Source organism: Acomys russatus, chromosome 18 (assembly GCF_903995435.1).
Source record: "Acomys russatus chromosome 18, mAcoRus1.1, whole genome shotgun sequence".
NCBI lineage: Eukaryota > Metazoa > Chordata > Mammalia > Rodentia > Muridae > Acomys > Acomys russatus.
Window position 1 is genome coordinate 28861120 of NC_067154.1, and position 21376 is coordinate 28882495.

At 38.2% G+C, this 21376-nt stretch overlaps 1 protein-coding gene across 1 annotated transcript in view; it reads right to left on the reverse strand.

The window, feature by feature from the left end:
* Positions 1-21376, reverse strand: part of Diaph3 (diaphanous related formin 3) — a 453079-nt gene that overhangs the window by 310392 nt on the left and 121311 nt on the right. The window contains exons 6-9 of the mRNA XM_051160890.1: positions 15686-15760; positions 15532-15601; positions 9876-10012; positions 6919-7028 (exon numbers count right to left, since the gene is read on the reverse strand). Of these exons, the coding sequence (XP_051016847.1) occupies positions 6919-7028; positions 9876-10012; positions 15532-15601; positions 15686-15760 (392 nt within the window). The remainder of the gene's footprint in view (positions 1-6918; positions 7029-9875; positions 10013-15531; positions 15602-15685; positions 15761-21376) is intronic.

The window sequence follows — 21376 nt, forward strand, 5'->3', positions numbered from 1 at the left end:
AAAAGATCTAAGATCTAAGTTATTTTAGAAAATAAGTAAGTGGTCCACAGGAGGAAGACACAAACTCAGCCAATTTTGAGTATGAGTACAATTGGTCAAATTTTTAAAGCTATAGAGGCAGTTAACTAAAAGGATTGAAGCATGCATTGACTGAGCAAGCCCAGAATCTAAAGCCCAGAATCACAAACACTTAACTCTGAAATAAGTATCCCAGTCTTTCCCCTTTTTATGCAGATTTGTTCTCTAACCAAAAGGAGGAAGTGTTTTCATCCCCCCTGATTCAGAATCTTAGGACAATGTGCTTTTTTTACATTTATGTAGGGGAAGTGGTCTTGTACCACACAAGCCAAAAGTAGTGAAGGCTTCATTCCATTTGATCTGAATCCAGAGTACAGTGACTACATTTAAGAAGTCTAAGTACTGTATGAGGTTTGTTTCCTCAAACACCTTCTGCAAATAGCCTGATACATATCATATAAACTTCACAGGGTAGGAAATAGGGCTGAGAGAGCTTTACTGGACCTACTGCTAGGAAGTCTTTTGTGGGCTGAGATGTGAAAACTAGAGGTCAGATGTCCAGCATCCCGGTAAAACCTAGGCAAGCATGACAGCCCCCTAGAACCCCAGCTCTACGGAGGCAGAGATAAGGAATCTGAGTAAACTGGCTAGGGAGGCTACTCAAAATTGAGAACCTCTACATCTTCAGTGAGAGATGCTGCCCAAATACATAAAGAGGAGTGTTTTAGATTTTGGATGTAGAAAATACATACAAAAGGCAGGAGAAAAATACAGAGACCAATCTAAACACATGAGATGGTGTTTATTAGAGCAGAAACAATGAGGGGCACTGTCTTTCCCACAGGCATGTAGGGACTGTGGAAAGGGAGGGGAGTATTTGTACTTTATATAGAGGCTTAGGAATTAGGAATTTTATCACCTGGAAGCGGGGGGGGGGGGCATCTGAAGTGTTTTTTCTATTGGAATATCGCTGTGACATTTCTCCTCTCTATTACATCGGATGGTATGTTACTTACATAAACTTCTCAGCCCTTCCAGAAATTCTATAGAGCACTCAGCTTCATTTTCTGCATAAATGGTCCAAAGTGGATTAGGCTATTTGTAGCTGAAAGGCACTTTCTGATATATTTGAAAAGAGAAACTATTATACAGTTATTTCAAGTCTAATGTTTTTACTTTTAATCTATTTCCTAAAAACAAAACTAAGGCCTGAAAGATAATCATTAAATCATCCCAGGAGTACAGTTTGTAGTTTCTTTCTATACTACATCAGAAGGAGAAAAACGTACTTCATTCTATCATAATCATAGTTAGAGAAACTATCTTTATTATTAGAATACAAATAAAAACCTAACAATTTCCCTGTAAGACATATACTACCAGAAATATCTTATCAATAAAAGATCCTCATTACTCTTTATCAACTCCCATTTTCTCCAACATAATAGCAAACAATTGGTTTCTACTTTATTTAGTGACAAAGTTTTATTTTTAACTTGTTGATTTGCTAATATCACCCACAGAAGTACATTTTAATAAATGCAAATTACACAGCTAATTGAATAAAGTGGGCACTTAGAACAATAGCTTTATGGGAACACATAGCTAGAACATTCTAAAATGTATATTTATGGAAAACTCAAATACAGGAGAGACAAGAGTGTTTTATAAAATATTACTATATATTTATGTTATATTACTATAATATGCTTGATTAGAAAGAGCATATACTGTAATATCCTGCCAAAAGTAAATCTACTTCATCTTTTTTAAATTTTATTAATTTATTCAGATTACAACTCAATTGTTATCCCATCACTTGTATCCTCCCATTCCTCCCTCCTTCCCTCCCGTTTTCACCCTATTCCCCCCTCCCCTAGATCTAAGGCCGAGAGGGTTCTCCTCCCTCACAATATGGTCATAGGCTACCAAGTCTCATCTTGGTAGCCTGCTTATTCTTTCTTTGAGTGTCATCAGGCCTCCTCACTAAGAGGAGGTGGTCAGATCATGTTTTTATTTGAGGAGGTATGTAGTAAATTGGCTTTCTGGAAGATGATACCTTTTATTCTTAAGCTTGCCGCTTGTTAGGTACTTTATACCTTAGATTTAATAACAAGAAGCCCTCCATCAAACAAAAACAAAATCCTTTACCAGGCATGGTGGCACCCACCCTTAATCCCAGCAAACCTGAGGCAGAAGCAGGCAAATCGCTGCTACAATTTCAAGGCCAGTATGGTCTACATAGAGACCTGCAGAACAGCCAAGAGAGAGGTAAGACAGACAGACGGATGGACGGATAGACGGACAGACGGACGGACGGACGGATAAATAGGTAGGTAGGTAGACGGATCGGTCTGAGGATGGATGGACAGACCGACAGACACAGACAACAGATATAGGTAAAAAATCTTTGCTATGGGGAGATGGCTCAGTGGCTAAAGTCTTTACTGGGCAAGGATAAGGATCTGAGTTCAGGCCTGCAGAAGCCACATACAGATGAACAAATGGTACATCTCTAGCCCCAGTGCTCCTACAGCAAGTTGGGAAGTAAAGACAGAAGATTCCCTGTGAGCTCATGAACCCACTAGCCTGTCATAGCTAGAAACTCCATCTCAAAAAAAAAAAAAAAAAAAAAAAAAAGTGAAAAGCAAGAACAGGACTGGCACCCAAAGATATTCTCCGACCTCCACAAATGTGCTGTGATCCAAACAGATATACAGGCAAGCAAACACACACACACACACACACACACACACACACACACACACACACACACACACACACACCTACACACCTTCATTTGAGCAAAACAAATCCACAACAAAGTAAAAATGATTTATTAAGGAAAACAAGAATTTAGAGTAGTTCTTTCTACCATCTACTTCCTGTTAATCTCTAAACTAGAAAATTATTCTGGATGTATTGTAAAGACAAAAGGAACTAGATTTAAATGATGATAATGAGACTTTTCACTTCATTATGACACCTAAGCTGTAAGAACTATGCCAAGAAACTTATTTCAATATATAGAGCACCAAAAACCTAGCAATACTAATAGCTATAACAAAATATACATTTCTTGCATTTGCATACCTCATATGACAGCTTCCTTAAAGCCAATTCAAGTATAAGAAGCCATCTGTACCTTGGCACAAAGTTCTCAAGAATTGCAGCAGATATGTGATAGATATATCTGCCAAAGGACCATGTTGTTGCAAGTCCCTTCCACTGGACCTCTACTCACTTGTCACTTAACAAGGCAAATAGGTCATAATTTAAAAATTAACCATCTCTACAAATGGTCACAGAAACATCATTTGTATCAGCCAAAAGATGAGAAGGGCCCAATGTAACATGACAATGCAATAGAAATCCCAAGGCACCCCGTTAACTAATGGGGTGAAAGTCATAAGGCCAGCACAGCTACTTGACAAAGATCCAGCAGGCTGAGCAGAGTGATGCAATCACAGTGGTTGGGTCTCCCAGTCTTTTGGCCTTGCTTTCTATGTGTTATTTGCTTGGGGAGCTATTATTTGTACAACTTGGGGATATTGGAATGATGGAAATTTTATGAATTATTTATGCCTTCTCCCAGGAGTACTACTTCTAAGCGTTCCCAAGAATGTACTACCCATTATGCTTTTCGGGAGACAACCTTATCTGGCCCTACTTGAAGGTCTTCCTTATGTCTGGGAGGTTATTACTCAAATAATTATGCCAGAAACCTCTTTATGAGGCTCTGACTCAAGGATGCTCTTGGTCCCTCTACTTACTCAGAAATAAAATAATCAACAATGTACACTATAAAAGGTAAACAGTATTTGGTAGGCTAGAGAATTTAGCGCAGATCAGATTAAAGCCTCTTCCTTATACTGATGGACAAAGAATGGTGTAGAGAAATGATAAAGAAATAAAATATGAAGACTTCTTTTTCTAAGAAAAAGTGAATTCATACAGGGCCAACTACTGTATCATATGACCAACAAACAAAACATACCATGACTGGGACATATAAATTCTACAAATACATAAAATATAAGCATTGTATTATAGCAGAAATTGCATAATAACTGCAGCAGCTTTTGCCTAAAGACTTTTCTTGGACTTAATGACACCCTGACTATTAAAGTTGATAATACACTGCTTGAGACATGACAACCTACTCAGGCTGGCTTGGAGATTTTCTGTCAGGTGCTCTAGAAACCACCTGAGAACAGGCTGTCATGCTTTGGCAAAATATGCCCTTGAAAGTTTAGTATTGTTCAAAGTTGGATTATGGGGTTGATGAGGGAAAAATGATTGTAAAAGATAATTAATTCTGTTCTGTCAGGGTTTATCACTGATGACTAAACTTATGACCAAGCGGAAGTTAAAACACATGTCCAGGCATAAAAATGATCTGATCTATGTTTTGGAACAGCATGCATCTATCGCTGCCTACTGAGTTATGTATAAAAAAGAAGCACTCTGATTGCCAGTCAGTCAGGATGTAAAACTCCTCCTGATCCCCATGCATGGCTCATTCTTCCTTCTCCATTCCTGCATCCACCCTCCTTCAGGCCCTGACCTCACACCTGGGGCTGGACCCTGGCAATATTAAGTGACAGAGAGAGGGAGAGAGGGAAGGAGGGAGGGAGGGAGAGAGGGAGGGAGGGGAGGGAGGGAGGGAGGGAGGGAGGGAGGGAGGGAGGGAGGAGGGAGAGAGGGAGGAAAGGAGGGAGAGAGGGAGGAAAGGAGGGAGAGAGGGAGAGAGAGAGATACAGATACTAACATGGATGAAGCTTTGTAAATATGGCAGATAACAGAAACCAGTCATGCACTGGCCATAATGACACACACTTTTAATCCTTAATTTGGGAGGCAAAGGCTGGCAGATCTCTCTAAGTTTAAAGCCAGGCTGGTCTACAGAGTGAGACCCAGGACAGCCAAAGCGAGACCTATATAGTGAGACCCTGTCTTGCAAACAACAACAAAATAGAATCTACCATAAAGAGCCAAGTATTATGTGTTCTGTGTATATGAGAAGTTTAAGATATATGAATTTGTCTAGACATAAAGAAATGCCTTCTAACTAAAGAGACGAGAAACTTATGGAGTTAAAGGGAGAATTTATCTAGGCTTGCTGAAAATATTTAAAGTTGATAAAGGCTAAAGGTATACATCTCAATATAACAATGGCCTTACCAAAAAATTAAAAATCTCTATATAGATGAATAGCATTATATGTGGACTTCACACAAATAAAACTTTTGTAAATTCCTGAGAACTATGCAAATTTTAAATACAAGAAATTTTTGAAACGCATTAAGTCTTAATCTTTAGATAGAAAGGACATGCAAAAATCAGGTGACACAGACATTGAAATTGTCATCAGATGGCAAAGGAACAATGCAACAAAGGGAAGAACAGAATTTTTAAAAAAAGATAAAAAGGAAACATAAGAGTGTGAAAGGAAGAGTCAAGTCAGGAGGAGGAAGAGAGAAGGGAGAAGAAAGCAAAAAGAGAAGAAAAGGAAAGGTGAGGGGTCATGGACTGACAGGAATCACAACAAAACAAGCACGCCTGGCCTGTGAAGTGAGCAGCGGTCACACAGGATGCTGGTGAGCTGCAATGCAGCTCTCTCAAGAGGACAACAGCCAAGGTTCTGGCAGCTGGACTGGAGCAATAGGAACCCTCCATGCTGACCTTCAGTCCTGCCTACTGCCAAGAGTAATGAATCCAAAAAACCCAGCAACAGCATTCCAAAGGCCTGTCATATGACACTACAGGGAAAGTTTCTTAATCTCATAGTTCAGGTATCATTTGGTTTTTCTTGGAATATCATAGCTAAAATTTAATTTTAACTTGATGCTGAAAACAAAATAACAGCCATACTAAATTGAGGCCTCTTCTATAGAACACCCATAATAATTCATAGCTAAAAATGGTTTTATGCTGTTTAAAGCAGATTTTGCTCATGGGAGATTCAGCATACTATTATCTAAACAATGTGGAGTGTCAGATCACTCAAGGATCCATTTAAACTTACCAAGAGTAAAATCATAGCTACGCCTACACTTTTTAATATACATTTACATTATTACACATATATAAAATAAAATACATACAGCAAGAACCATAAAACAATCAGGAATTATATTAATGTTACATTCATTTGTATTTGGCAACCTTGAAGAAAACATCTTTCCTATCTTGGTGAGTTTAGTTTTACAGTTAAGCTTAGTTGTTTACGGATTAAGATGTTTCTAGGTCTAGATAGATGTTTTAAATTGATAGAGATGAGATATGATAGATACTGATTTGCATTCAGAATTTTAGGCCTGCTCTTAAGTTTAAAGCTGGGCTTGGTAGCACAGCTATGGTCCTAGCACACAGTATGTGGAGGCAGGAGGATTGCTACTATGTTCAAGGACTATCAGGGCTACCTACAAATTTGAGGATAACGATAACATCTTCCCATTTTTTTAAACAACAATTAAATACATACATCTGTGTTTGCATTTCAAATGCCAAAGGCTAGCTACAACTATGAGACAAAATCTTTAAGGATGATCTATACCCTTGACCCTCACTATTAGTTACAGATACTCCCCAACATCAGTCTTAAAGTCTATAATAATGGCAAATCATCACTCGTGTAACTGAAAAAAAAACACCTTTGATTAGAATAATGACTAAACAATCACAGGAATGTTGTGATGGAAGTTTACAGATGGAAGTTTACAGTTTACAGTTACAGTGCTCAGCAATACATGTGTAAGATGTTAGAATACAAACAAGAATTCTATAACGTTCATTAAACATAAAAAATACAAGAGTATTTGCAGTTATATGATGCTTGCATAGAATTCAATCACAAGACAGTTCCAAACAACACACATGACTTTTCAACCATAAAACCTACTTGTAGTTGCACTGAATTGTGCCGGAGGCCTTCCACAATGGAAAAGAATCTGTCAATGTTTCTTTCTTCTCCAGCTGAAGTCAAGGCTTCTAACACTTCTTCAAGGCTATCAGAAATTTGGAGTCTATTAATTAAACTGCAAGGTCAAGTAACAAAAATGGCATAATACAATCACTTTATCCTCATAATTAACTCAATGTGCCTGGGCAACAGTGGCCTTTAGAAGTAGCTTACTGAGTTCATACCATGACTGTAAGTACATACTTATATAAATTAAGGGGATTCACAGTGATGTTTCCACGCACACATACTATGCATTGGTCATATCCGGCCTCCCTATGCCTTCCTCCCTTGCCCTACTTCTCCCTCTCCTCTGGCTTTCAACCACTTCCGTAAATTCAGTCTTCTGCTTTTCCATTAGCGGCTTTTCCGCCACTGGTACCCACTTGAGAGACAGCATGACGCCTGATCTTGTCTTGGATAAGGCACTGCTCTAAGCATGTATTTTTTCCTGGCAACACCTTGTGATGGTGCCATCAAGCATCTGTAAAACACAGGTCAGGGACTATTTGAACCATTTTTGCCAATATAAACTCACACTGGATTTTTCTTTATACTGTTTGATGCATAAAACTGTACAGTATTGTGTAATGCTTAATGCATGCTAGTGCTATGTTAAATCAGGAAAAGTACATCTACCTCCTCACATATGTCATTCTCTCATGATAAGAGCATTTAAAACTTCTTCAAGGAAGATACAGGCAGATGAAACTTGGTAGGATGAGGTCAGACGATAGGGAAGGAGGGTCCCCCTTTCTGAGGACTATGGGAAGGAGGAAAGGTGGGACAGGATGGCGAAAAGGGAGGAGGCTACAATCTGGATATAAAGTGAACAAATTATAAAAGAAAAAAAAAAGGAAAGAAAAGAAAAAAACCTTCTTTAAAACATACTCATTTTCTAGAATTAACATGCCATGGAATCAAATACAATGAGTATGTTATTAGCCAATATAAATAAGAAATCAAGCCTGAAAGGGGTTGAAGAACTTGTTCACATTCTAACATTTACTTCTCCAAAGAGGAGCTGCATGATCTAAATCTGGTGGCCTATGAAGCAGGTTCTAAAATGTCCTCAGCCAACAACACACAGTGTCCCTCACATAAGGAAACTGCAATAGTCAAAAGCAAATGGTAGCAAAATACAGTAAATAATTTGATGTAAAATACAGTATTTGTGAAAAGATCATCTTCCCTTTTTAAACTATAAATTCTATAAAGTCATTATCTGTGAATGAAAATATGCACACAAAATGTTATTTGAATCACTCTGACATTCATTTCAATGTCAAGAAACAATAACCATAATACAGAAGCGCTGAGACTAGAGCTCAGTGACGACGCGCTTCTCCAGCTCTTATGAGGCCCTGAGCCTGATTCTCAGCACTACAAGGAGAACAAAATACGAGGAAGATGAAGAAAGATGAGAAAGGAGGACTAAAATGGGAAAAGGGGAAACAGAGGGAAGAAGGAGAGGGAACAGGACAAATGAAGGAGAATAAGATAAGCAACAGTCTAAGAAGAAAAGCTAACAGAGAGAGGAAAATGCATAGGGGAGGAAAAGGAGGAGGAACTGAAAGGAATAGAGAGCAAAGACTAAACAGAAAGACAGGAGGAAAGCTAAGAATCATGCATTAGCATACATGCATCCAGGGCACAAAACAGCTCTTAGATTTGCACACCAAAATCTAAACAACCTTTCTAGAACGGGAAAGTAATGAAACTGGATGCTTGGCTTTCTCTGTGCCTAGGACCACAAGTCAGATTTGCAAAAAGACTGCTATAGATACATATGTGCATAAAGAGGCAAGCTTCAGCATGGTGTCTAACTGGCCAAAAACAGCCACGCTGAGGCAGCTCAGTCCCGCCTGCTCTAGCAGGACTGTCCCAAAGCTGACTCTCACATGAATGTAGGAAGCGTCACTTCAAAGGACTCATGCTAAGATCACATTGTAAGAGTACATCAGTCCAACGGAATTGCATGCTCCTGGTGGGAGCTTCCACAGCTCCTAGTGTCAGAGTATCCATCTCCCAGAACTTTTCAGCAGCTCTGGACTATACACACACACAAGTAAATAAAATAATAAAAAATAAAAATAACAAATCTATGTTTTGCTTCGGCACACTACTTGCTCAACACTTCAATTCTTCCTCTAAGTGAGCTATTGTCTGGTAACCTAAAGATACACGTGGCCCACCATTGGACCCTGGTTTTTACCATCACTCCCCCTCTACAAATGGCTTCTTGGAACCAGGGCCAAGCCAAGGACTTTGGAAGTAATAGAGCCAGGATTCTGTTTCAATGCTCTGGTAACTGTCTTTGTTCTTTGCTCAGTCAGTTTTCCCATTTTCGAAAACATTTTAAAGGCTTACTTATAATTAGAATCTGAATCTTCCTGAAGGTGGGACTGAATATCTTACCATCACATTATATGCTGAGTACTTGATTAGTTACAACCATAATAAATATAGCCAAGTCCCTTGAAGCTTCAGTGCCTTTTAGTACTCTTATCTACTCAACTCATCATGTCTTACACATGAATTTTCAAAAGCCAGTGTACTTGTTTTTAGAAAAGGTAAGGCTGATTCATAATTTCATTTAATTGTATATAAAAAAAGAATTAGATAATAAAAAGAACCCACTTGTATATTTTCACCCTCCACTCAGAATTTTTATTAAGGGTTGAGCTTAAAGCAGTTTAAAATAAACATAATGAGCAATGCAGTTGCTTACAGAATTATTTTAGGCCCCTAACTAATAATTTGATTAACAAGGATTGGACAGATATTTTAATCATGCAAATAAGAAACTGATCCAACTGCCCAAAAATAAATCACCATTCAAACTGTGAGCTTCTGTACATCACCCAATGCAGAGGAAACAGTGGAAACTTACATGCTTTCCTCCCCTACAATGCACACTGCAGACAGAAGCTTCACCACATCTGCCATCATATTGGGCTGCTTGGGATCCATGGCCTTCGCCAACAAGGAGAGACTCCTCTCTTCACTCATAATTCTTTCTAAACCATACTGTAACATTCAAAAGTAAGTCAAATGTTAGGAGTTGCTGCAAAATATGGTGCATGTATTCTTAAAAATTACATTTTTACCTCTAAGAAAGACAAAGTATGAAAATCTTGTAACACTATAAAAATTTCCCGAGCATACAAAGAACATATGGAGAAATGAGAGATTCTCAAGCGACTTACAAAATAGGCAAATATTAAAATAGTTATTGGAGACAGGAGCATCTCTGCTTTGTGAAAGACGGTTGGTAAAAGCTACAAGCAAACACACAGATGAGTACTGTCCAAGAGAAAGAGAAAGTGAACCAAACCATGAATAATTATGTGGATTTTCATGAAATAAGTGAAATACCTTTAGATAGTTAACCCAGCATATTAAACTGTTATTATTCTACCATGTAAACAAGGCAGAACACTTTTATTTTCCAGAACATGATAGTCCAGTTGTACTTTATACTTAGACCACATCTGAATTTAGACTTGACATAGTCCTAGTACTCAAAAACCAAATGTCTATCTACCACAGGACAGTACAGGTCTAGGTGTGAACATAGTTTATAAAGGTTAAGGACAATTTGGAAAGGAACTTGTAAAAATTGCCATAGTAAAATATGCATTCTGAACACAGTGATTTATTATCAGGAAGTCAATACTGTTGTAAATAAACACATACCTAATGACGTAGGGAAGGATAAAGTTTGCTGGCTATCACCACATTGTCACATCCAATTAGAAGATAAGTAACTAGGCTAAAGACATTATTTTGAGAAACTATGAATCTCTTGGCATACCGACAATCTGCAGCAGTATAAAAATACATGCAATAAAAGAAAATAATATTTTGGATCATTGTAAATAGTGTGATACTTGTGGATCAAGTTACTACTGTAAATGAACACGGGGTTCTTAATCCCAGTTACACACCTATCACTTACAGACGAAGTTCAGCAATAAACATAAGCATCAAAAGCAAACTCCAACAAGCTTAAATCCAACTGCTTTGTTGGAAAATCATACTTATAGCTTCATTATCTCATATGTAAGCATTTATGCAAAAAGAAAAAGAACCAACAAACTGGATATTATGATGAAATGCTGCGTTTCCTAGAAAACAGTAAGGGGCAGAGGTATGATAGAGGAAGTGTAAGCAGAGGAGCAAGACCAGAGAAATGGCAGCAGGAAAAGTTCTTTCTCCTTCCTAGTGGGAAAAAGATGACCAACAATTTAACTGGTTGGGAGAGGCTTGTTCTTATGATATTCTGAATTGTTTCATAAGAAGCAGCGGAGACTTTAAAAGATGGCAGAGGGCTAAAAGCCCACACTTTGCCCTGGTGATATTACAGAAAATTGTCAGCAGCATAGAAAGCTCCATTTGGACCTGACTCGGAAAGTCTAAGATTACCAAGCACCAACAGCATGCTCTGTCACAATAAGCCTACAGGCTGAGTAAAGTAAAGCCTGCCTCCAGTGCCTGTCTTCCAGATTCAGAACCGGTGGCTCCTCCAACTCACGACAATCCATAATATACTGCAGGCAGCTTTCCTACCCTTTCCATCCAACCTCCTGGTTCTAACTACTGTGCAGGAAGGCTGGAATACAAGCACACTGATCTCATGCTTAGACCACCATCCTGTAACAGCAAAGGCATGTACTCTAACTTTCTCAATGCTAAGAAAACAAAACAAGCAAACAAACAAACAAACGGTGGTGCTCATTTTGCACTAGAATGAGGCCATGTTTCTGTAACTATTACTAAACAGAACTCCTATATAATTCAATAAAATTATGTATGTAAAGACTGAAAAAAAATAAAGAAGTTGACTGAGAAATAGTTCACTTACCAGTGCTAGCATCAAAGTACTTTAATGAAAGCTTTTATAAGTGAGAGTGCTAACACCAATTTGGGCAGGTCTAAAAAAGTATCTTTCCTGAATGCCAAGGACTCATTTAAGGTAATACGATAACTGGCCTGGACCAATACTGGGTTCTATTTGAATTCCACAGGAGGCCTATTGTTACCTAACAGAATTCCAGGCTGCTGAAGATAAGGTGTTTAGGTAAGGGAAGGTAAGTACTCTCACGCCTGAAAAGACAGCCAGCATCAATAACACATGGATACTGCTAAGAGGAGAGATAATATGAGTGATAGGGATGACTTTGACAGGAGTCCCTTGCTAATGTGAGCACATTTAAACCCACAAACACCTGATAAAAAGGAAGTCTTTGATTGCCTCAGTATTTTTTTAATATTTTATTAATTTATTCATATTACAACTCAATGGTTATCCCATCCCTTGTATCCTCCCATTCCTCCCTCCCTCCTATTTTCCCCTTACTCCTCTCCCCTATGACTGTGACTGAGGGGGACCTCCTCCCCCTGTATATGCTCATTGGGTATCAAGTCTCTTCTTGGTAGCCTGCTATCCTTCCTCTGAGTGCCACCAGGTCTCCCCATCCAGGGGACGTGGTCAAATATGGGACACCAGAGTTCGTGTGAAAGTCAGGCCCCATTCTCCACTCAAATGGGGAGCATGTCCTGTCCATTGGCTAGATCTGGGTAGGGGTTTGAAGTTAACTGCACGTATTGTCCTTGGCTGGTGCCATAGTTTGAGCAGGACCCCTGGACGCAGATCTGCCCATCATAATGTTGTTCTTGTAGGTTTCTAGGACCCTCTGGATCCTTCTATTTTGCCAATCTCCCATGCTTCTCTCGCCTAGAGTCCCAGTAGGATGTCCTCCCCTCTGTCCCAGTTTCCTGGTAAGTGAAGACTTTCATGGAACATGCCCCTTGGGCTACTGTCCAGATATAAGTGAGTATATACCATTTGACTCTTTCTGCTTCTGGATTAACTCACTCATTATGATCATTTCTGGTTCAATCCATTTGTCCACAAATTTCTGGAATTCCTTGTTTTTAATAGCTGAGTAGTATTCCATAGTGAAAATGTAGCATTGCCTCAGTATTTTAAAAGAGCCGTTTAAAAATATTTTAGTTCCATTTAATATGAGAAATTTTATTTTTCATGTCACAGTTGTACATATTTAATTATTGTTACCAAATAACTTAAAAGTGATACTTTCATTATTCAACAAAATCCAGTGAAGACCTAACAGTGATGATTGGCAAAGTACCACCTGTATAGCTGATTACATGAAGTTTAGAAGAACTAACAACAACCTTGGTTTCATAGTCTGACCCCCAATTTTAGTAATGGGAATCTAGACTTTAAAATATTAATCCCAAGTAGCAGTGACTGAATTTTGTGCCCTTGTTGGCCTAAGTGCCACTAGCAAATTCAAATGTAGTATTTTATGGCTCTACATAAACAAACTGTAAGAAATAAAATCTACTATGAAATAACAGATTGCATAAGAATATAAATATATGAGTTAGCCTCAAATTCTGAGTACAAGCAAGTACAGATGTTATTTTGTACACACTAATTCACTTTAAACATCAGTCTTCTCAAATTCAACTCTGGTCACATACAGACCTTGGGTTAAATAAGGCAGCATCTCCTCTCTTGTGAGCCTCACATTAGAAGCACAATTCCCCTTTTAAGTGCTCACTTTAAGGGGCCTTCAAGCTGATAGGCAGCTCAACTTGCATACTGGGAAGGGCTATCTACAAAAAATTTCTTATGCTTACTCTAAGACAAAATAGGTGGCTTACTCTTCAAGAAAAATATAAAAATAACCTGTTTCACAAACAAAGCTTAATTCTCAGAGACAGAGAAACAGACAGAGACACAGAGAGAGAGAGACAAAGAGCATGAGTGAGCTTGGTGTGAGTCTGCTCATCACACACTCTCCTTGGAAAGTGCCAGATTGGGAAGAAAGGAAACAACATTCTGAACATTAAAAATGGAAGACTGTTAAACCTAAGATGTATATTCTTGTGATAAAAGTAGACCAGTAATTGACGTGACCATGATTTGATCAACTAACAATTAGCTGGTATTACTTTACTATCTTAAACAGCTGCAATACCATTTTCAAAGTATTGGATATTGGAAGTAAACCTTGTATTATAATTGAATTGTACGGGTACAATACCTCATATTAGAGTAGAAATGTGTATAAAGAATAAATAATATTAAATTTGGAATCTATACCAATGTGTCAGAATTAAACTTATTTTGCATCATTATACAAAATGCAAATCTCTGATGGGGTTGAAGACTAGATAGTTTAGTCTTACAATTAAGCTTAGGTGTTTAGGGTTAAGATGTTTTTAGGTCTAGATAGATGTTTTAAGTTGATAGAGATGAGATATGATAGATACTGATTTACATCCAGGATTTTGGTTTATCAGGATAGGAAAGATATTTTCTACAAGGTTGCCAAATACAAATAGGCAAAACACTATGAATGTAACATTTATATAATTTCTAATTATTTTGTGGTTCTTCTTGCTATATTTAGTTTATTTTATTTATGTGTAATAATATAAATATGTATGTAAAAAAAGAAATATAATAAATTTTTTAAAATTTTAATGGAAGATTGTCAAGATGACTCAACAGATAAAGACATTTGTCGCCCGGCCTGAGAACCTGGGTTCAGTCCCCAGAACCCACACTGTTAAAAAAATAGAACCAGTTTCCACCAGCTATCTCCGACTTCCACACTTAGACTGTGGTACAAGTGTACAGGCACACACAAGCACAATATAAACAGTTGTCTAAAATAATTAGAAAACTCTACAGAATGCATTTGCATAAAACACAAATAATTAGAAAACACAGCTGCTATAATAAAATTAAATACTGATTTCAACATTTATATATTTAACCCTCTGAATGTTTATTTTTAAAGAAAGAAGCAAAATATGCTGCATCAAAATAAGCTAAAAATGTACAGGTTTTCTATATAACAGACATCACACATCACAACACCAAAGGTAACCTTTGCTCCCCTGGTGTCCAAAAAGCAGCTGACATACGTGTCATTACATCACACATCACGAGGTAGATGAGCTTACACTCAGAGCTAAAATAATGACAGAAAATCATGCTAGTATCAACAATCAGCAAGATGTAGGTAGGCTGAACAAGGAAGGTCTGAAGTCTTCCGTTTAAGTCAACGTCACTGCACAAATGCTACAAATGTGCTGTATTATGCTGACTCGATAATAAATGTATCACAGAGCGTTTCTAGAATCTTCTCATGCTTTCATATGTTAATTTTATCATAGGTTTTAAATTCTCAGGATATGAAACTTGAATCTCTGCTAACATATGTTATGAAAGACTGTAGTTAGTAATTGTGTAGTATACTATGGTGTAGATTCTGCTGAGTTTAAAAATCAAGAGGGAGAAAGGCAAAGAAGAGCCAAAATAGAAAGAACAGGAGAGAAAGTTAGTTCATCTGGAGACAACAGTTCATGCTTCAGGAGTGAGCCTGTTCACCCATCAAAACTGGAATCAAACCTACTTTCACCCCATGACATGTAAGTAGAGAGCTCGATGGTCATGATCTAATTCATGTGAGAGTCTTTCGTGAGCAAGTGCATCTGCATACCTGGGTGTTCATCAGGGCTTTCAGACACTGGATAACTTTGTGTTGATTCTTCTTTACAACTTTTTCTTGGCTGTATTAACATAAAGTATAACAATATTAGATTACAGTTTGACACAGTACCATAGCTAAATTAAAAATTATTAACAATACTTACATTTGCCCATTAATCAGTTTTTCCAAAATATCCAGTAATAACCCGAGTCCCTCATGGCCAAAGCTTTGCACCCAACTGAAAAACATGAACAAAAGTGAGTTTCTTCTTAAGTGTGAACTTAGCAGAAAGAAGAAATACTATATGCCAATAACTTTTTACATTTTTAGTCGTGACCATGACTACGGTATAAGCATAACACCAGATACAAAGCTGATGATGACTCATATAACTTGACTGAAAGAGTTAAGAACATCAGTGATTGACAGCAATAGGCTAATATGGTGCACTCTGGCTTCTGAGATCTGAGCCCTTTCCCTGGTCCATGTTCAACATGTTCATAACTAGGAATCCTCCATGAAAACACAAGAATTTGGACCAAAAACTTTGAGAAACTATCAGAGTTCACTCAGCTCAACCATTAACTCCATCATCACACAAATGGATAAGCCTCAGTCTGGACTATAGCAAAGAGCAAAACCAGAACAGGTAAGGAAAAACTACAAAGGGAGTATATGCCCTGAGAGGAAGAAAAGGGAGCAAAAATCTATTTATACAGCTGGGTTTGGTGGCTTACACATTTAATCCCAGACCTTGGGAGGCAGAAGCAAATGGATCTCTGTGAGTTCAAGGCGAGCCTGGTCTACAAAACAAGATTCAGGATACACAGGGCAACATGCAGAGAAACCCTGTCTGGGAGGGGGCGGGGATGTAAACACAATAAAAAGAGGAATATTAGGAAAACTTCCCAAACTACTAAAATGCAGCTCTATAACTATTATGAATATCCTAAGTTTCAAGGTTCAATTTCTTTAAAAACAGAGGAAAAATTAAACATTATCCGTTAAATATTTCCATCATAACTGGCAGGCACCTGGTCAAGTGATACAATCATGATGTTTATGAAACTAGGACATTATTAACACTACACCAAAGATTGTGTTGATTTCAGAAAAACAAATACCACAAGCAGTGATCTAGAAACACACGTCAACACGTAACATAATGGTAACTGTGACTCCCAAAAAATGTAGAGGAACGGATAACACAAATTTGATGCCTATGCTTCCTTATTTGCCTGTTGGCATATATGATTTTCCATGTGCATAATGTACGAAAAGATAATGCTAAAAATAAGTTTTGATCAAACAAGCAAAAATAGGCACCATAGAGAATAACAACAAACCTAAGTTACATACCAGAAAATATGCAACTTTCTCAGTTATGATATAGAGAAACTTCTCCATTGAAAGCAAAGCATAAGCTAGAGTGACCATAGCATAGTATTAACCTAAAAACAGAAATATAACTGCCCAAATAACTATACAAAGCCTAGGAATAACCCTTTACTTCCACAGTCTAGAGATTTTCAGCAATGCAATTTTAAGTGCACTCTGGGAATTGGTCTTTCCAATAAACACTGTTGGGAACCTTGACATCCGTATGCACAATGAAGATCTTTATCTCTATTTAGTAATAAGTTGACTATAAGTCAGTGAAAGACTTACATGTAGGAGCTTAAACAATAAAGCTAGTGGCTTGTAAGAAATGAGAGGAACTTCAGGGGCCCTCGAACAGTAAGAATTTTTTGTCACAGGTTCCCAGAGGGACAAGAAACAAAAGTTGAAGGAACCAAATACAATTACATCAAATCCAAAGCATCTGTTCCATGGCAAAGGAGGCAAGCAGCAGAGCGATGAAGACAGCCAACACACTGGGAGAGTGCACTAGCAAATAAGACAACTCACAAGAGGCTAATACCGACAACATAGAAAGGGCTCCGAAAACCCAACTGCAAAAACAATAACCTGATTAACAAGTAGGAAAACAATCTAAATGATCCTTCTTAGAGGAAAACAAAGAAATAGTCAACGAGTAAATGAAACATGCTCAGCATGGCTAACAGCCAAGACACAAACAAGGCAAAGCCAAGGTAAGCTGTAGTGAAGTGCCATTCCATAAAGAACAACTGTTAACAAAAAGACAAAAGGAACACCATCTGTCAAGGATGGGGGGTAAAGGGACGGCTTACATATAGCTGGTCGGAATGCAAATTAGTACAGCCATTACAGGGAACAGCAAGAGGCTTCTTCAGCATTTAATAAACTACAATATGAACAATCAATTATGAACAATCAATTGCAGTGTAAGAATTGTATCCAAAGGAAATAGTCGGCCAGGCAAAGGAGACACTTGCCCTCCCATGTTCACTGAAGCACTGTTCACAACTGCCAAGGTACAGAAGCGACTAAGTGCCCAGAACCTAACGCGTAGATGAGGAAATGTGGTGCACAGACATGACAGATCATTAATCAGGCATAAGAAATGAAATCTTGGCGCTGTGACAGCATGAGTAGACCTGGAAATCCTTACATTAAGTGAAATGGGCCAGGCACAGAATGATAAGCACTGTGTCATCATCTCACTTCTGAGTGCAACTGAGAAAAGCTGATCACATTGAACCTAGACACTAGCAGTGGATATGAGGGTGGGGAAGGGTAGGGGAAACGCATGGACAGTTTGCTGAGTGGGTACTAACAGAGCAAAACAAGAGCTTCTGGTGTGCCTACAGGGATTATAGCTACGGCTATGTGCTACCCATCTCTAAAGTCAGAAGAGAGGGTTTTAAATATTGGTACTCATGAGAAATGATAACTGTGTAAGGGAAGAGATGTTTAACCTAAATATCATAGTATAGGTAAGTATTAAAACAGTGCACAATATACCCCAAGACATGAAGGATCTTCCTGTTTAAAACTTAACCTATGCTTGTTGTTTAAAGCCCCTCTTCTGCATTTTACACTATGGACACAGCTTCACCGCCCGTAAACATTCAGAATTCCGGACATCACAAGGAGGCAAATGTATTTCTAAACTGCACATTTCTTTGCATATACAGACGAGGTTTACAGTTAGACAATCTTCCTCATCTCTTCTCTGCCCAGGGAAAGCCATGAAATATCTAATTCAACAATGCCAAGAACAGCAAAGGCACACCTCATCAAAGACTGAAGACCATAGTGGCTGAGATGAGGAGAACAGGTAAGTAGACTCCACTGCTGTCAAACGAAGATGCTATTTCAAAAGTGAAGTTTACTTTTCACTACCAGCTGCAGACAGATTACCCACAGGCATTTCAAATCTGGCTTTCATGTTTCATGAAAATACCTACAGCATCCGCTTAGCTCTTTCGCTTGTTGACATCTTATTCTGTATTTATTCTTATTTCACATGCAGTGCAGAAGCTTGAAATCAAAAATGCAATGAGTAATTCGTGAGCGATACTCGACTGGTATTGGGATGTGTGAAGTCTCTCCACTCGTGACCTCTTGTGTCAGTACTTCCCAGCGGGCCTTCAATCTTTTGTTTAAAGTGAATTTTCAACCATCTCCATATTCAAAAGTACGCCCATAAGAAGATTTTAAAGCTAGTATGAATGATTTGAGACTATTCCTACTGCTATCACCTTCATTCATCGGCAAATAAAGTTACTATTCAGATTTGCTTTTACCAAAATATTTTGATAATGTAACAAAAACAGATGGATGCACTTCATATGCTACTGTTGTGAAGCATACCTATGTTAGAAAGCATACAAACTCATGCAGAACACACACTTCCCTAATGAGTAATTAATTACAGAACATATCTATGTAAACTTTAACAACATTAACATAACAATTATACTCAGAAAAACATATAAATACTGCTTCTCCATGAATGGAAAGTACAGAGATCATTATGACACCTGTATGGTGGGGAAAGTGCTTTAAAGTAGAAAATAATGCATGTGGTTAAATACTAATCTAACCTGCCTCTTTTAAAATTCAGAAGCAGAAGATAACCAAATTCTCAAGCACCTAAAGGAAAGCTAAGAGATGATCATATAGAGCTTGCTAGTAAGGAAGAAAAGCTGAGAGGAAGTGATAATAAACCTTCACAGAGACTGAAGAAGAGGACATGTGATGCCAATTCTTCAGAACTATAGTCCAAACCACATTTAAACATTCAAAAGCAGTTTAGGTTGGACAATTAGTTATTGCTTCCAGGGACACGGGACAAAAGCAAAAGCAAATAAAAATGGTTTTTGAAACCTTGTTTTAGAAAGCAAATCTACCTGTTCACTCCAATTAAAAGTGGGGGTCAACAGTCAGATTTCAGACTGGTCACAAATACCTTCCCATCATCAGCCTGTGGTGTTTAAAGTTACTGCCTCTCTTCCTATGTGTGTCCTTAGGAGAGGAAGAAAGCATATATCCTGAATGACCAGAATTCAAATAGTACTACCAGACCTTAAAGATAATCTTACCCAGTGCAAATTCCACCACCACCACCTTTTTTTTTTGGTGTTTTTGTTGTTGTTGTTGTTGTTGTTGTTGTTGTTGTTTTTTGGGGGGGCGGGGGGCGGCTTAGTTTTCTTTTTCGAAACAGGGTTTCTCTGTTGCCCTGGCTGTCCTAAACTTGCTTTGTAGAGCAGGCAGGCCTCAGCTCACAAAGACTCTCCAGCCTCTGCCTCCGAGTGCTGGGATTAAAGGTATGCTTCACCACCACCCAGCCCAAGGCAAATTTCCTCAGGAACCATTTCTCATTGTCCAAACTGAGTTATAAACTAAGGATGTACCAAACGCTTTTAAATGAAATGAAGGTTTTGCTTACTGCTGTTTCAAAGGACTCAACTTTAGATCCCAGTACCCACACCAGGCTGCTAATAACTGCATTCAACTCCAGTTCCAGGGAAATCAAGGTGTCTAGCCTCCCTGGACACCGGTACTCACATTCACATACCAGCAAACAAAGAGACATTTTTAATTTAAAAAATTAAAGTTAAAATTTCAAAATAATAATCTTAAAATGTAAACTATTCAACAAAACAGTCATATTTATTACATGTAAGAAAGGGGTTCACGTTAAGGTCACCTCATGCTGATGCCTAGATATGTATCTTTCTTCACATATAGCGAACACGGCACAGGAGATAGCTAGCATCTTTGCAGCAACACTGAGCTTGTCCCAGCCTCCATAGACCACACAGCAACTCAGCTTTCAGATTGAGTATGCATCTACACTGAAGCAAGCATGATGGGTCTGGAGTCGATGTCCTAATTCACATGTCAGGACTTGCCTGACTGCAACTCCAAGGGTGATGCTTCCTTACTATTAAACTTCAAGTGCTCATTAACAATGACAGCCAGCCTTTTTTAAGGGCTCGCTGTGTGCATGATTCTGCATTAGGTATAAGAAATACAAAAATGAATAAAATATGTTCTCTGCCCTTGAAGCGATCATAGATTAGTGGCTGAAACAAATACAGGAACAAAATTATTTCCATAATATAGTAAGTGCTATCATTGTGATACTACGAGAACAGAAGGATTTCACCGTAACTGATATCCGGTCAAAATACTGAAGGCGAAGTCACAGAACAGGAGGCTTTTATACAGGTGAAAATATGAGGTCCAAGTAATTAATGCCACAGAAAGCTCTATGAGAAATGATACTGACCAGGCACTAATCCCTTGACTTGAGAATTCTATATACCAAGGATAACAGGAAGCACCAAACAGCTACACATGTAGGAAGGGTATTGAGTTTTAGGGGTTCAGAAGACATGGCATGTTCCAGATAAAGGCTGAGTCAGTTACCCTACAGTCAAAAGTGTTTGTACTGTCTGGAAGGCAGACTGCACAGCACAAT